The 17,390-nt window shown below is 40.3% G+C and overlaps 1 protein-coding gene across 8 annotated transcripts in view; it reads left to right on the top strand.

Annotated features, from left to right (window-relative positions):
• Window positions 1-17,390, top strand: part of LOC128693051 (PTB domain-containing engulfment adapter protein 1) — a 325,835-nt gene that overhangs the window by 293,088 nt on the left and 15,357 nt on the right. For all 8 annotated transcript variants that reach the window (XM_070092166.1, XM_070092171.1, XM_070092169.1 and 5 more), the window contains one exon: window positions 8,650-8,714. In XM_070092166.1, coding sequence (XP_069948267.1) covers window positions 8,650-8,714 — 65 coding nt within the window. The remainder of the gene's footprint in view (window positions 1-8,649; window positions 8,715-17,390) is intronic.

A 17,390-nucleotide genomic window follows, 5' to 3' on the forward strand; every position in this document is an offset into this window, starting at 1 on the left:
GCTGTGAAAACTGCAAAATACTTTGCAATAAGTGTAGATTCAACACCAGATATTTCACATACAGATCAATTGACATTCATTGTTCACTTTGTCGACTCCAGTGGTAAGCCTGTAGAGCGCTTTATAAAATTCATTCCTCTTTCAGGCCATGATGGAGAAACAATGATGAATGTAGTACTGGATACTCTGCTTGAACATGATCTCTCTATTATGGATTGCCGTGGCCAGAGCTACGACAATGCAAGTAACATGTCGGGTAAATATAATGGATTGCAAGCCCGTATCAAGCAAATCAACCCACTTGCTGAATATGTGCCCTGCTCAGCACATTCTCTTAATCTTGTTGGGTCATGTGCTGCAGAGTGTTGTGTCGCTGCAGTTTCATTTTTTGGACTTTTACAAGCACTCTTTAATTTTTTCTCTGCTTCAACGCATCGGTGGAGTATACTCAAGTCAACCATTCATGGAGATGTCATCAAATCATTATCAGCAACAAGGTGGTCAGCGCAGCATGATGCAACACATGCTTTGAAAGACAGCTTTGCTGAAATACGTTCTGCTTTGATCCAAATAGCAGAGGATGAAGACCAGACAGCAACTACAAGAAGCGAAGCAGCCAGCTTAGCATCAAAATTGGAAGATTTTGAATTGGCCTTACTCTGTGCGCTTTGGGACTGTATACTGGAACGGTTAAATGCCTTGAACAAGACACTTCAGAAAACTGAAATTGAAATGGCTACTTGTGCTAACCTCTATGCAGGCTTAGTGGAATTTGTAAGCTCACTTCGCAATGATGAAGCTTTTGAAATGTTTGAAGAGAAAGCTAAACTGCTGGTGAAAGACTACAGTTACCGGGCTGATCATCAGCGGTCAAGGAAGAGGAAACGCAATTTTGAAGAGCCAGACAATGAAATTGTGTTGCTACCAAGGCAGAAATGTAAGACAGCTACATACTTCGTCATTCTGGATTCACTGATTACAGAACTGGTGAAAAGAAAAGAAATCTACCAGAATCTCAATGACAAGTTTGGATTTCTGTTCAAAATTACTACTATGCCAGATGCAGAATTGAGAGAAGCTGCATTAAAGTTGCAACAACACCTTACAGCAGATGTTCAGGACACATTTGTTGAAGAAATAGTTAATTTTTCTGGGTATATGAATCAGATTAAAGCTCCACCTGAAAAATGTGCGCCCTCAGCTGCTTTGAAACATTTAAGAAATGCAGGTATCTCAGAAACCTTCCCTAATGTTGACATAGTGTATCGCCTTTACCTAACACTTCCAGCTACTAACTGTGAAGGAGAACGTTCATTTTCTGTTTTGAAAAGAGTGAAAAACCAGCTCCGTTCAACAATGAGCCAAGACAAATTGTGCAACCTAGCCTTGTTGACCATTGAGTCTGATCTAACAAGAAATATTGATTTTCAGAATATAATTGATGATTTTGCCAATATGAAATCCAGAAAAAAGTTTATTTAAGAAGTGCCTGTGAATATAAACAATTCTTTACTTTCTTGAGTTTATATGATTTGATAGTCTTATGCATGATGCAATGATAATAATGGTCAGTGATTTATAAAGGGAATAATAGTGCTGTAGTGGTTATGCTGAATATAAGAGGTACATGATGTCACTACTTTAATAGCCTAATCTAGTAATACTATGCTGTCTTGAGTTTATTCTCTTTAAAATGCATGATTTAACAAGATAGTTATAATGGCTGTTGGTAAAAGGTTTTGGTTGTCTTGATGTACTTTCCCTATTAAATTTAATCTAAATAGCCAGAATGTATTTAATTAGACCTTAAACAGGCTCACACCGACCCCATCCCCAAGCTGGAAGGGGTCGCTTCGCTTACCCGTAACTCAAAGGGGCCCCGCCGATCTGAATAGCCTAGGGCCCGGAGACTTCTTAATCCGGCCCTGCCTGTCATGTGAGGACCGTCAGAGAAGGGGGTCCCTTGATGCCGTCCACCGACCCTAATGGTCCTACCACAGCCGTTACAGGGTGTCATTCTCTGATCTGAGGGCTAAACTTTCACTACTGAAACTGTTATCTCGTTGTTAGGAAGTGCGTCCATGGGGTGCAGGAGGAGGGAACTGAATCTCCTGTGAGTATCAGTGTACGCATTGCTCAGCTTGTCATGATTACGTTGGAGAGTCGCGAAGTCCTCTTCTTGCCGAATAGTTTTCTCCAGCTGGTCCAGTTCATCTCGCAACCTTCTGTGCTCAGTCCCAAGGGTATCTAAATCATTATCCCTATCAGTGAACCATTGACTGAGATTAGAAAATTCGGCTCTTAGTAACGCATTTCGTTCATACGTGCGGGCCAATAGAATGGACAAATCGGCGGCGGCGACGGTGGTGGTAGTAGTGGTATTATTATTATTATTATTATTATTATTATTATTATTATTATTATTATTATTACAATTGTGGCGAGATGGGTTGATCCTTGAATCTTCACTCTCTCGAGAGACGTGGAATGAGAGGAGATATCATTGAAGAGTATAAGTGGATGATGGGCGTAAACAAAGAGAATATTAATAAAATACTAAGGATATCGAATCAGGTAAGAACCAGAAATAACGCATTTAAGTTATATAAATTTAGATTTAGAAAGAACATGGGTAAGTACTGGATTTCAGATTGGTCGATGCGTGGAACAATCTTCGAAGCTAGGACCCTGAGAAGCTTTTTAAAGAGATAGGACAAATATATGAGTGGGAGGGGCTGGGTTTGATTAGTGTCGTGGGTACGGGAGTAAATTCTTGGGTACCTCTGGGAAGGGGTAGCTTTCTTCTGCCTTGTATGGGCTAGTAGGCCTGCAATGTTCCTCCATTCTTATATTCTTATAAGATGTTATACTTCTGCAGACGAATTGTTACAAATCATTACTACGTCTGTTCTCTCTGCTGTATTGATTGCAATTCCCCGAACCTCGGGTAAATGTTATCAAAAATGTGTCCCCTGGTGGGCTCCAGACTGTGCTCTTGAAGCTCGCTGGATGAGGCCACGGCCATTACAACACACCTACGAAGCGGTTACTTGCTTTTAGACAAGTGAGAGTGCATGCCCTTTGTGTTATATATATAAGCTTCAACATCCGTACACACGAGGGCCTGGGATCTTCAATCAACTTGGCGTCCACCAGGACGCTGACATGTCCCTAGGGCAGCTCTCCATCGGGCTGCTAACGGAGTCACTGGCTTCTTGGACCTCTTGGGGAGGGTCGATGGTGCTCGTGCAAGCAGCAGATCCCTGGGCAACTTGCTGCTGTTTGCAATGGCTGTCTACCGAGGAGAGACAGGCACCTAGCAACATCTGTTGTTGGGGCATTGGATGAATTCCCTACTATGTTTGTTAACTGCTCATTACTCTGTAATTTGTCTATGATTGTAATCATGTCATAACGTGTTTATCATTCATTACATATCCTGAGCTTGCTACCATCTGCAGCTCATAAGACTGCCCCTTTGAGGCGGGGTAGATGACAGACCAGAGGCCTAGCTTCTCCCTACGAGCCCCGTGAGGGCGGGGACTGTGGCTAGGCCTGGGGAGGAGGTACTTGTACCTCCTCCCATTTTTGTAGATGAATGGTTCAGAGAACCTCCCATGGGAGACTTAAGTCTCGAGACACTCCCCAGATAGGGAGCCAAGGCCGGGTCACCACTACTTGGAAAAGACCCGGGCCGGGAGAATACCGGCGAATAAAAAAAAAATCATTCATTACCTTTGAAACTTGTCATGATTGTGACCAGCTCTACCTGGAGCTCATTACCTTTGTAAATTCTCATGATTAATGTGTTTATGATTCATTACCTTTGCAATTATTCATGAGTGTGACCAGCTCAACCTGGAGCTCATTACCTTCGTAACTTGGTCATGATTATGACCAGATCTAGTTCATTACCTTTGTAACTTGCTCAGCTATCAAAACTTTGGAGTCCAGTCCCTGGACCAATTATGAGTGAGCTACTCGAGTCCCAATATGACTCAGTTTTTAGCAAGCCGCTAACCAGACTGAGAGTCGAAGATCAAAATGAATTTTTTATGAGAGAGCCACAAAATTTGATTAACACAAGCCTATCCGATGTTATCCTGACGCCAAATGACTTCGAACAGGCGATAAATGACATACCTCTGTAATCTTTTGACTACCGCCCACAGGATGGGTATGGGGTGCATAATAAACATGTAATAAAGTTGGTAGAATTACCGACAATATGTAAAGTAAAAGGACACAAGTGCAACTGATGTGACATTTATTGTGGCAACGTTTCGCTCTCCAGGAGCTTTATCAAGCCATTACAAACAATACATGGACACAGAGGGTATATAAAGGCTCTGAGTGAGGTGCAATACTAGTGAGGTACCATTTCGATGTTCACTAGTGGTAGTAGTAGTAGTAGTATTGGGAGCGCTTGAAAAATTCCCTAATACAATATGGAAGAGCAAATAATTCGTACATGAGTAAAAGGATATAAAAGCTATTACTTGGGTAACATAAAAATAGGTTGGACAAATATAGACTGGAAAGAGTACTTTCACAAGCTAACACCAGAGTCGCCATCGCTTCTACCACTTCAGAAAAGGATCTAACCAGGACAAAACCCAAGCACCACGAACCAGTCAATGCAGGAGTTTACACTATACCCTGTGGAGGCTGTGACAAGATCTACGTAGGTGAAACAGCAAGAAACCTCGACACCCACCTCAATGAACACATTTACGCATGTAGGAACGACAACTTAAACAACGCCTGTGTACAACACCGAAATTCCACCAATCATCTCATGAAATTCAGAGACGCCCAATTAGTGATCAAAGAAACTAATTTCCGCACACGCAAGTGCCTTGAATCAGCACTGATCGCTGTTTCGAATACAATTAAACAAAACAACGGCAGCTTCACCATCTCCGAAGTCTTAGCAAGAATCCTCCTGAAAACAGTAAACCCTGCCATCACATAGTCTCTCCTGTTATACTACACAAGCACATTACAGAGAGTGAACACTAAAACCTGCCTCTTTCCAGTCTATATTTGTCCAACCTATTTTTATGTTACCCAAGTAATAGCTTTTATATCCTTTTACTCATGTACGAATTATTTACTCTTCCATATTGTATTTTTTTGTTACTACTACTACTACTACTACTACTACTACTACTACTACTACTACTACTACTACTACTACTACTACTACTACTACTACTACTACTACTACTACTACTACTACTACCACTAGTGAACATCGAAATGGTACCTCACTAGTATTGCACCTCACTCAGAGCCTTTATATACCCTCTGTGTCCATGCATTGTTTGTAATGGCTTGATAAAGCTCCTGGAGAGCGAAACGTTGCCACAATAAATGTCACATTAGTTGCACTTGTGTCCTTTTACTTTACATAATAGACATATTAAACTAACTAACTAACTTTGTGTTATACAGATAACAAAACGAACTCTTCCTCGTCAGCGTCAGAAAATCTCACATTCCAGAATCACAACAGTGTTACTATACTTTGCAAGTCACTTCGTTCTCTCCAGATTAGAATACTGCTGTATACTAGCGGCCCCCTTCAACTCATGCGAGTTTGATGCCTGTGCACATTCAGTCAAGCATCTGACTTACTGGGAATGCCTGAAGTATGTAAACTTCATTCCTTGGAGTATAGGCGAGAAAGGTACATTATAATTTACACCAGGACAGTCCTGAAGGGACTGGTCTCAAACCTCAACACTGAAATCACTCAGTATGACAAGATATTTGGCAGATGGTGCAAAATATCTCCAATAAAAGGCAGGGGCGCGACGAGTACACGAAGAGAGAATTAGGGGAATATTATTAACTAACCTCTGGCGGTCTTCAAGAGGGAACTGTACAAGTTCTTTAGATCAGTATCTGACCAGCCATACTATGGCTCGTACCTTGGACTGCGTACAGCCAGAAGTAACAGCCTGGTTGATCAGGCCTTGATCTTCCAAGTCTCGTCTGGGACCAAACTGGGGGGGGGCATTGACCCCTGGAAACAGTATTACTGTACATTACATCTGTACTGTTTAGTATTACTGTGCATCAGTAGTGTACAATATAACTTCACTGTACATCAGTAGTGTACAGTTTTGTACTCTACATCATTAATGTACATTACACTACTTCATTGGTGTACTAGTTTGTACTGTACATCAAAACTTTACAATATTATTGTATTGTACATGAGTAATGTACAATATTACTGTACCATACATCAGTCATGTACAATATTACTCTACCTTATATCAATAGTGTACAATGTACATCAGTACTGTACAGTATCATTGTACAGTATTACTATACATCAGTAACGAATATTACATTGCTGTACGGTATTAATGTACAGTATTAATAAAGTACACTATTAATGTGCATCAATGTTCTACAGTATTACTGTACATTAATATTGTACAGTATTACTGTACATTAGTATTGTACAGTATTACTGTACATCAATATTGTACAGTATTACTGTACATTAGTATTGTACAGTATTACTGTACATCAATATTGTACAGTATTACTGTACATCAATATTGTACAGTATTACTGTACATCAATATTGTACAGTATTACTGTACATTAGTATTGTACAGTATTACTGTACATTAGTATTGTACAGTATTACTGTACATCAATATTGTACAGTATTACTGTACATCAATATTGTACAGTATTACTGTACATCAATATTGTACAGTATTACTGTACATCAATATTGTACAGTATTACTGTACATCAATATTGTACAGTATTACTGTACATCAATATTGTACAGTATTACTGTACATCAATATTGTACAGTATTACTGTACATTAGTATTGTACAGTATTACTGTACATTAGTATTGTACAGTATTACTGTACATTAGTATTGTACAGTATTACTGTACATTAGTATTGTACAGTATTACTGTACATCAATATTGTACAGTATTACTGTACATCAATATTGTACAGTATTACTGTACATTAGTATTGTACAGTATTACTGTACATCAATATTGTACAGTATTACTGTACATTAGTATTGTACAGTATTACTGTACATCAATATTGTACAGTATTACTGTACATCAATATTGTACAGTATTACTGTACATTAGTATTGTACAGTATTACTGTACATTAGTATTGTACAGTATTACTGTACATCAATATTGTACAGTATTACTGTACATCAATATTGTACATTATTACTGTACATCAATATTGTACAGTATTACTGTACATCAATATTGTACAGTATTACTATACATCAATATTGTACATTATTACTGTACATCAATATTGTACAGTATTACTGTACATCAATATTGTACATTATTACTGTACATCAATATTGTACAGTATTACTGTACATCAATATTGTACAGTATTACTATACATCAATATTATACAGTATTACTGTACATCAATATTGTACATTATTACTGTACATCAATATTGTACAGTATTACTATACATCAATATTGTACAGTATTACTGTACATCAATATTGTACAGTATTACTGTACATCAATATTGTACAGTATTACTGTACATCAATATTGTCACAGTATTACTGTACACAATATTGTACATTATTACTGTACATCAATAATTGTACAGTATTACTGTACATTAGTATTGTACAGTATTACTGTACATCACAGTATTACTGTACATCAATATTGTACAGTATTACTGTACATCAATATTGTACAGTATTACTGTACATCAATATTGTACAGTATTACTGTACATCAATATTGTACAGTATTACTGTACATCAATATTGTACAGTATTACTGTACATCAATATTGTACAATATTACTGTACATCAATATTGTACAGTATTACTGTACATCAATATTGTACAGTATTACTGTACATCAATATTGTACAGTATTACTGTACATCAATATTGTACAGTATTACTATACATCAATATTGTACAGTATTACTGTACATCAATATTGTACAGTATTACTGTACATCAATATTGTACAGTATTACTATACATCAATATTGTACAGTATTACTGTACATCAATATTGTACAGTATTACTGTACATCAATATTGTACAGTATTACTGTACATCAATATTGTACAGTATTACTGTACATCAATATTGTACAGTATTACTGTACATCAATATTGTACAGTATTTTTATACATTACCCTGGTGTTTTAGCAGATTAATTACTTTCATTATTTTTTTGTAATGTTAGGTGAATTTAGCTGTGCAATCTGCACTTTGTTTTGCAGCAATTTTGACTATTGCAAAAAAAAAAAAAAACGATTTAATGGAATCCGGAAATACGGAATGAAGTCAGGTCGGGTCACATGATTCGTACTAAACAAAGTTTATTGGTTAAAGAAGTTACTTGTGTTTGTTACACTGATGACAAAATAATTTCCTCTATAACAGTGGCCACTACTCGTCACCTGCCAGCCAGTGGTAGTCAGGTGAAGCGAGGGGTTTGCTGTACATTTATGAAGATGTGAGGACCTTCAGTAGTTTTACTTATTACGTAGTTTGGTAACAAACTTATCTCCCGTATATTTTCTGTTTATGTTGTACCTTTCGCCATGAATATAATTGTAACTGTTTTCTCTCCAGCCAACAAGAACTGGATTCATCCCCCGGAGGCACTGCAGAAGGGTCACATTGCCTACCTAGTTAAGGTGAGTACACAAATAACCCTCACTTTGGTAAGGGGAAACGTCTGACGTATTTTCCTTCTGGCATTACCTTTATTGTATAGATCTCTGTTATAGCATGAAAAGTATTTTCTCCATTTCAAGTACAGTAAATCCTCTTATAACGCGTGGGTTATATTCTTGAAAAATTGGGAAAGCTGGGTAGCAGGTTGATAACCAGCAACCATCCAGGAAGGTACCACCGTCATGTCTGAAATAGAAGTCGGTTAATTTTTGTACTCTGGGAGGATTGCTTATCGATTCTTTGTCTAATAAACACGTAAGATGACAGCTAAATCTTACACACCTCTATTTACATTTAGTATACACATACCATTAATTTCCTATGTGCTCCTTAATAGCTCTTAATCCTGAAATATTTTTAATCTAGGAGACCTGGTCTGAGACTAGGCTGTTTGGAAGGTAATTCCCAGAACTACTAAAAGATAGCATTCCAGATCTAAGAGTAGCCGTCGGGAATCTCGACAAAGAGTCATTCATGGCCCTATATACAATATTTGTCAGGTGCATCTTGAGATATAAGGCACTACCCTGGAACCTACATCTGATAATGCATGTCAGGAAATCTGGAGAAAGTGCAGAGGTGTGCAGTGAGACAAGTTCCATAGCTGAGTACTATGAGAGGCTAAAGAAACTGAACTTGATGACATCACAACACAGAAGAATAAGGGGAGATATAACATACTCAAGAATTTATAGGGTGGACAAGGATGAATGTTGGAGGTAAGAAACAAATACATGAAGGCATAATTGGAAGCTAAAGACACAGACGAGTCTCGGGAATATCAGGAAGTATTTCTTCAGCCTCGGGATGGCCAGGAAATGGAATGACCTGGAAAAGGAAGTGGAGGCAGGCTCCATACAAAAGGACCCCAGTGGAAATAAGTCACTTTGTCTGACTTTTCTGGGCTATTCTAGGTTCTCTGCACATATGCTGATCTATGTAACTGTATTTGTGTATACCTGAATAAACTTAGTTTTAATAAGAGTACAGCTGATGAGGCTAGGCAGCAGTGAATCTGGAAAGGCTGCTAGTTGAGGAGCGGGGCCAGGAACTGTCGACATCCCTGCTACCACATATAGGTACCAGGCACGCTCTCTGGCTTTCTCTCTCTTTGTCTCTCTTGGGCTCTCTCTCGGGCTCTCTCTCGGGCTCTCTCTCGGGCTCTCTCTCGGGCTCTCTCTCGGGCTCTCTCTCGGGCTCTCTCTCGGGCTCTCTCTCGGGCTCTCTCTCGGGCTCTCTCTCGGGCTCTCTCTCGGGCTCTCTCTCAGGCTCTCTCTCGCGCTCTCTCTCGGGCTCTCTCTCTCTCTCTCCCCAGGCTCTCTCTCTCTGGGCTCTCTCTCTCTCTCTCTCTCTCTCTCTCTCTCTCTCTCTCTCTCTCTCTCTCTCTCTCTCTCTCTCTCTCTCTCTCTCTCTCTCTCTCTCTCTCGGGCTCTCTCTCTCTCGGGCTCTCTCTCTCGGGCTCTCTCTCTCTCTCTCTCGGGCTCTCTCTCTCTCAGGCTCTCTCTCTCTCTCTCGGGCTCTCTCTCTCTCGGGCTCTCTCTCTCTCGGGCTCTCTCTCTCTCTCTCTCTCTCTCTCTCTCTCTCTCGGGCTCTCTCTCTCTCTCGGGCTCTCTCTCTCTCGGGCTCTCTCTCTCTCGGGCTCTCTCTCTCTCGGGCTCTCTCTCTCTCGGTCTCTCTCAGTCTCTCTCTCAGTCTCTCAGTCTCTCTCTCAGTCTCTCTCTCTCTCTCAGTCTCTCAGTCTCTCTCTCTCTCTCTCTCTCTCTCTCTCTCTCTCTCTCTCTCTCTCTCTCTCTCTCTCTCTCACACACACACACACACACACACACACACACACACACACACACACACACACACACACACATACTCATATACAACAGGCCTAGTGTCTAATCGACATGTGTCTAGGACAAAATGGTAACTAACACACACATACACACACACATACAACAGGCCTAGTGTCTAATCGACTTGTGCCTAGGACAAAATGGTAACTAACACACACACACACACACACACACACACACACACACACACACACACACACACACACACACACACACACACACACACACACACACACACACACACACACACGTGAAGTTAATGAGGAGAATTAAATCTGATGAGGACCAGGCAGGACTTCAAAGAGACCTGGACAGACTGGACGCCAGGTCCAGCAAATGGCTTCTCGAATTTAATCCTGCCAAATGCAAAGTCATGAAGATAGGGGAAGGGCACAGAAGACCACAGACAGAGTATAGGCTAGGTGGCCAAAGACTGCAAACCTCACTCAAGGAGAAAGATCTTGGGGTGAGTATAACACCGAGCATGTCTCCGGAAGCACACATCAATCAGATAACTGCTGCAGCATATGGGCGCCTGGCAAACCTGAGAACAGCATTCCGATACCTTAGTAAGTAATCGTTCAAGACACTGTACACCGTGTATGTCAGGCCCATACTGGAGTATGCAGCACCTGTTTGGACACAGTTCCACACAAGAGATTGGTGCAAAAACTGGAGGACCAAGCAGGGATAACAGGGAAGGCACTACAATGGATCAGGGAATACTTGTCAGGAAGACAGCAGCGAGTCATGGTACGTGGCGAGGTGTCAGAGTGGGCACCTGTGACCAGCGGGGTCCCGCAGGGGTCAGTCCTAGGACCAGTGCTGTTTCTGGTATTTGTGAACGACATGACGGAAGGAATAGACTCTGAGGTGTCCCTGTTTGCAGATGACGTGAAGTTGATGAGAAGAATACACTCGATCGAAGACCAGCAGAACTACAAAGGGATCTGGACAGGCTGCAGAACTGGTCAGCAATGGCTCCTGTAGTTCAATCCCACGAAGAGCAAAGTCATGAAGATTGGGGAAGAGCAAAGAAGACCACAGACAGAGTATAGGCTAGGTGGCCAAAGACTGCAAACCTCACTCAAGGAGAAAGATCTTGGGGTGAGTATAACACCGAGCATGTCTCCGGAAGCACACATCAATCAGATAACTGCTGCAGCATATGGGCGCCTGGCAAACCTGAGAACAGCATTCCGATACCTTAGTAAGGAATCGTTCAAGACACTGTACACCGTGTATGTCAGGCCCATACTGGAGTATGCAGCACCTGTTTGGAACCCGCACTTGATAAAGCACGTCAAGAAACTAGAGAAAGTACAAAGGTTTGCGACAAGGTTAGTTCCAGAGCTAAGGGGAATGTCCTACGAAGAAAGATTAGGGGAAATCGGCCTGACGACACTGGAGGACAGGAGGGTCAGGGGAGACATGATAACGACATATAAAATACTGCGTGGAATAGACAAGGTGGACAAAGACAGGATGTTCCAGGGAGGGGACACAGAAACAAGAGGCCACAATTGGAAGTTGAAGACACAAATGAGTCAGAGAGATATTAGGAAATATTTCTTCAGTCATAGAGTTGTAAGGCAGTGGAATAGCCTAGAAAATGACGTAGTGGAGGCAGGAACCATACACAGTTTTAAGACGAGGTTTGATAAAGCTCATGGAGCGGGGGAGAGAGAGGTCCCAGTAGCAACCGGTGAAGAGGCGGGGCCAGGAGCTAAGACACGACCCCTGCAACCACAAATAGGTGAGTACACACATACACACACACACACACACACACACACACACACACACACACACACACACATACACATACACATACATACATACATACACATACCTACCTACCTGGTCAAGCACGTCAAGAAATTAGAGAAACTTCAAAGGTTTACAACAAGACTAGTCCTGGGGCTAAGGGGAATGTTCTATGAAGAAAAGTTAAGGGAAATTGACCTGACAACATTGGAGGACAGGAGGAACGGGAGGGACGTGATAACGACACAAAATACTGCAAGGAATTGATAAGGTGGACAAAGACAGGATGTTCCAGAGATGGGACACAGCAACAAGGGGTCACAATTGGAAGTTGAAGACTCGGATGAGTCACAGGGATGTTAAAGAAAAAATAATAAAGAATAAAGATTTTATTTCTTTGCAAAGGTTACAGTGTGTAATTGCAGTTTTGATTTGTTAAGTACAAAGAAAGCCACTATCATGCCGAGGCATTTCAGGCAGACTAGTCCTAGCACGTAACTACTTAAGTCTAGACCAGATAAGAGTGGTTAACTTTTTAATAAAACTTTATTTTATCTTAATACTTATGCGAGGTAGTCAAGGGGGAGGTTTGTAAATACTGTACCATAACAACCTTGAAGTTGCACATAATGAAAACAATACATATTACAATTAATGGTTCAAACAGTAATATTTTATGGATTGGTAGATGTTTTAATAGACTAGAGGTCATATAATATAATATTTGGGAGAGTTGCTTCAAATTGATTGGAAGTTATTTTGGTTGGCTTGGTTAGTATTAAGAGATGAGATGTATGTAGTCAAGGGATCCTTTAAGAAGAACATTGGACCCTCGACCAACGATGGCATTGTCTAACGTTAAATCCGACTAGCGATACATTTTAACGCAAAAATTTTGCCTCGACTAGCACTAAAAAAACTCAACCAATACAATTTGTTCCGTCTGAGACGCGTCCACTTGTGGCCAGTGTTTACAAGTCAGCCAGCCACCGCGGTCCCATCCAAACATACAATCGGAACATTTCATATTATCACAGCGTTTTTAGTGATTGCACCTGCAAAATAAGTCACCATGGGCCCCAAGAAAGCTTCTAGTGCCAACCTTACAGCAAAAAGGGTGAGAATTACTATAGATATGAAGAAAGAGATCATTGCTAAGTATGAAAGTGGAGTGTGTGTCTCCGAGCTGGCCAGGTTGTACACAAAACCCCAATCAACCATTGCTACTATTGTGGCCAAGAAAACGGCAGTCAAGGAAGCTGTTCTTGCCAAAGGTGCAACTATGTTTTCGAAACTGAGATTGCAAGTGATAGAAGATGTTGAGAGACTGTTATTGATGTGGATAAACGAAAAACAGATAGCAGGAGATAGCATCTCTCAAGCGATCATATGTGAAAAGGCTAGGAAGTTGCATGAAGATTTAATTAGAAAAATGCCTGCAACTAGTGGTGATGTGAGTGAATTTAAAGCCAGCAAAGGTTGGTTTGAGAGATTTAAGAATCGTAGTGGCATACATAGTGTGATAAGGCATGGTGAGGCTGCCAGTTTGGACCAAAAAGCAGCTGAAAAATATGTGCAGAAATTCAAGGAGTACATAGACAGTGAAGAATTGAAACCTGAACAAGTGTTTAATTGTGACACTGACAATGTTGTGAAACACTTTAGGAATGTCATAAAGGAACGGGAGGTACAGGCCTCTATGGACAGATATGTTGTGTGACAGAGGTCCAGTGACACTCAAGTTGGTCCTAGTGGCATTAAAAGAAGGGAAGTAACCCCAGAAAAGGACTTGACACCTCAAGTCCTAATGGAAGGGGATTCCCCTTCTAAACACTAACACCATCCACAGTCTCCCCTCCTCCCATCCCATCAATCATCACCAGATCTTCAATAAAGGTAAGTGTCATGTAATTGTACACCTACCATCCGACTTACGACCGAGTTCGGTTCCGAGAAACCAGTCGTAAGTCGAAATGGTCGTAAGTCGAACTTTACTACTGAATATCAACATCACATTTTTGTAATGACTTTATTTTATTGTTTTATTTTGGTATTTGATGTTTTACTTTACTTTTTATGCTGTTAGTACTGTATTTTATACTGTAAGGTTTAGGATAAACACTGTGTACAACACAAATAGTTGTTTATTTCCCAGAAATTTGGCATAAAAAACACGGTCATAAGTCGAGTGGTTGTAAATTGAGCAGGTCGTAAGTCGGATGGTAGGTGTACATGTCTTCTTCAGTTTGTGTGTATTAAAATTAATATTTCATGTGGTATAAAAAATTTTTCAACACTTTTGGGTGTCTTGCACGGATTCATTTGATTTCCATTATTTCTTATGGGGAAAATTAACTCGACTAATGATAATTTTGATTAACGATGAGCTCTCGGGAACGGATTAATATCGTTCGTCGAGGGTCCACTGTGTATCTTCAGTCATAGAGTTATCAGAAAGTGGAATAGTCTGGAGAGAGATGTAGTAGAGGCAGGATCCATACATAGTTTTAAGACGAGGTATGATAAAGCTCGTGGAACAGGGGGTGAGAGAGACAGCACCTAGTAGTGACCAGTGAAGAAGCAGGGCCAGGAGTTATGATTTGACCCCTGCAGTCACAATTAGGTGAGTGCGCACGCACATTCACGAGTGAGGCACTTCACTGAATCGAGGAATACTGTACAGTAAATAAACAACAAATGACTGAGAAGAGGTGTTGGAATGGGCAAGTGTGACAAGCAAGATTCCATTAGGGTAAGTACGTACTTGGATTAGTACTATTTCTTGAGGATGTGAACGATGTGACAAAAGAGTTAGAGGCATCCCTGTTCATGGATCATGTGAAACTGTTGAGATTACAGATAGGAGAGGTCCTGGAACCACTACAAACAGACATTGAACAGCCGTGGGGTTGGTCTGACAAGTGGCTATTAAAATTTAACCCCAGCAAATACCATGTTATTAAAATTAGGGAAGGGCAAAGAAGACTAGAAATGGAATACAGGTTTGGGAGGAAGTGGGACAAAAGCTGCAATGCTGTCTCAGGAAGAAGAATCTCAGGGTGAGCATAGTTCTTTGCAAATCATCTGAGGTGCACATCAACCGAATAACCTCCACAACAGATGCACATCTGGCAAATCTAAGGGTAGCTTTCAGGAACCTCACTAGGGAATTATTCAGAGTGCTATATGTATATGGTATATATCAGGCCCATCCTGGAGTATGGAACACCAGTATGGAGCCCTCATTTAATTAAGCATGTCAAGATGCTGGTAAAAGTGCAGAAGTTTGCAATGAGATACTGTATACAAAATGCAAGAGGCTTACCAGATAGGATGGAAGGAACATAGGACACATGGGAGTGATGATGTTAAATGACCTTTCTTTAAGAGCACCAGTGATGGAGTGGAGAGTGAGAACTTTCATCGTTCAAATCACTTATGCTCTCTCTCTCTTGAAGTGTTGTTTGGTGTTAATGACTCTGTTTAGAGCAGAAGAGATATCAGAGTTGTAACAAAGATCATTTATGACTTTCAAAGAGACAATAAAGGAACCTTTTCATTTTTCTGAATCTCCCAGAAGTACAGCGGTACCCCGAGTTTCGGCTATAATTCGTTCCAATAGGCTGTTCGAGTGCCGTTACGGAACGAATTGGTTCCCATAAGGAATAACGTAAATTAGATTAGTCTGTTTCAGGCCCCCAAAAATACACTTACAATAATACGCTTACATAATTGTTCGAGTTGGGAGCTGTACGAAACTCAGGGTGCCACTGTACTGTATTATCAGTATAAAACAACTTTGACAACTTTAAATTCATTTTTAATTCATTATCTTTTGAACCCACATGTCTCTTCAACTTTTCAACAATTACTTCTTTAATAATTATCAGTTAATACTTCTTTCAGCATCCCAGTCTTCTCTGAAAAACATTGTTGACATCTCACTGGCAGATAGTCGTTTCCTCTCCTACACACCCTAACCTGAGCCTCTCTTTTTCTTTTATGCTTCTAATAACTTAGCATGTATTTCATACATTTCACAATCTGCCACATTGCTTACATATCCACCCTATCATATGCTTCTTTCACATACCTAAATTAAACAAACAAATACTTTTCCTTGTCTAAATACTGCTCACTGTATTTCCTTTATTACACACACAATCCAAACTTCCTGTTCCTCTCCTAAATCCACCATGTTCCTTTGCAATCCTGTTGCCTGTCTTTGCTCTCTTTCAATGATAATTCTGCTTCACACATACTTAACAGACTTATTCTCTTATAATTCTTGTATATTTTTGTGCCCTTTTTCCTTATAGAAAGGCACTGTTCTTTCAAGAAATTCACACACACTTGCACACCAAGCCTTAATACAACACCAACGACAATGATAAAGAAGAAATGCTAAAGTTCATATTCAAAAGTGACAGCATGATCATCAGGATGTTAAGTTCTAAAAAAAAGAATGTGCTTTAAACTAATAATTGAAATCAGTAGCAGAGTTCTGACTCTTAGCAGACACTGTCAAGGTGTAGAACAGTCCAGAAACTGCGTAAAAAGATATTTCTTCCCAACAGCACAGGGCTTAGTCTAAAAATTTCAGCAGTAATTCGCAAAAACATACTCAAGCCAAAGGTATTATGTACTTAGATTCATTTAACTTAATAACTTTAAGTGTTATTGAACAGAGTTTAAATTCAGTTTTTGCTTTGAAAGGGTGCCAATGCAGCTGATACATGTAAGGGTTAATAGGAATCCGAGCTTGACTCATGGCCGGACTCCAGGAGTAGAAAGACTTGAAACTCATCAGAGGTATCAGTTGGGATCAAATACACCAAATATTCTTAAACTAGTCTGCACCTGGTCTTGACATCTTGGTCTTGATCCACTTCATTCTTTTTGTTTTACCTCTTTTCACCGTACTAATTGCCCCACCCACTTCCTCCACACTCATCTGTGGTTGCTTCCTTTTTTTTTTAATATACCCTATTCTTCCTTGCTCTCACCCCATCTATTCAAAATAGT

This window comes from Cherax quadricarinatus, chromosome 38 (assembly GCF_038502225.1).
Source record: "Cherax quadricarinatus isolate ZL_2023a chromosome 38, ASM3850222v1, whole genome shotgun sequence".
NCBI classification, from domain to species: domain Eukaryota; kingdom Metazoa; phylum Arthropoda; class Malacostraca; order Decapoda; family Parastacidae; genus Cherax; species Cherax quadricarinatus.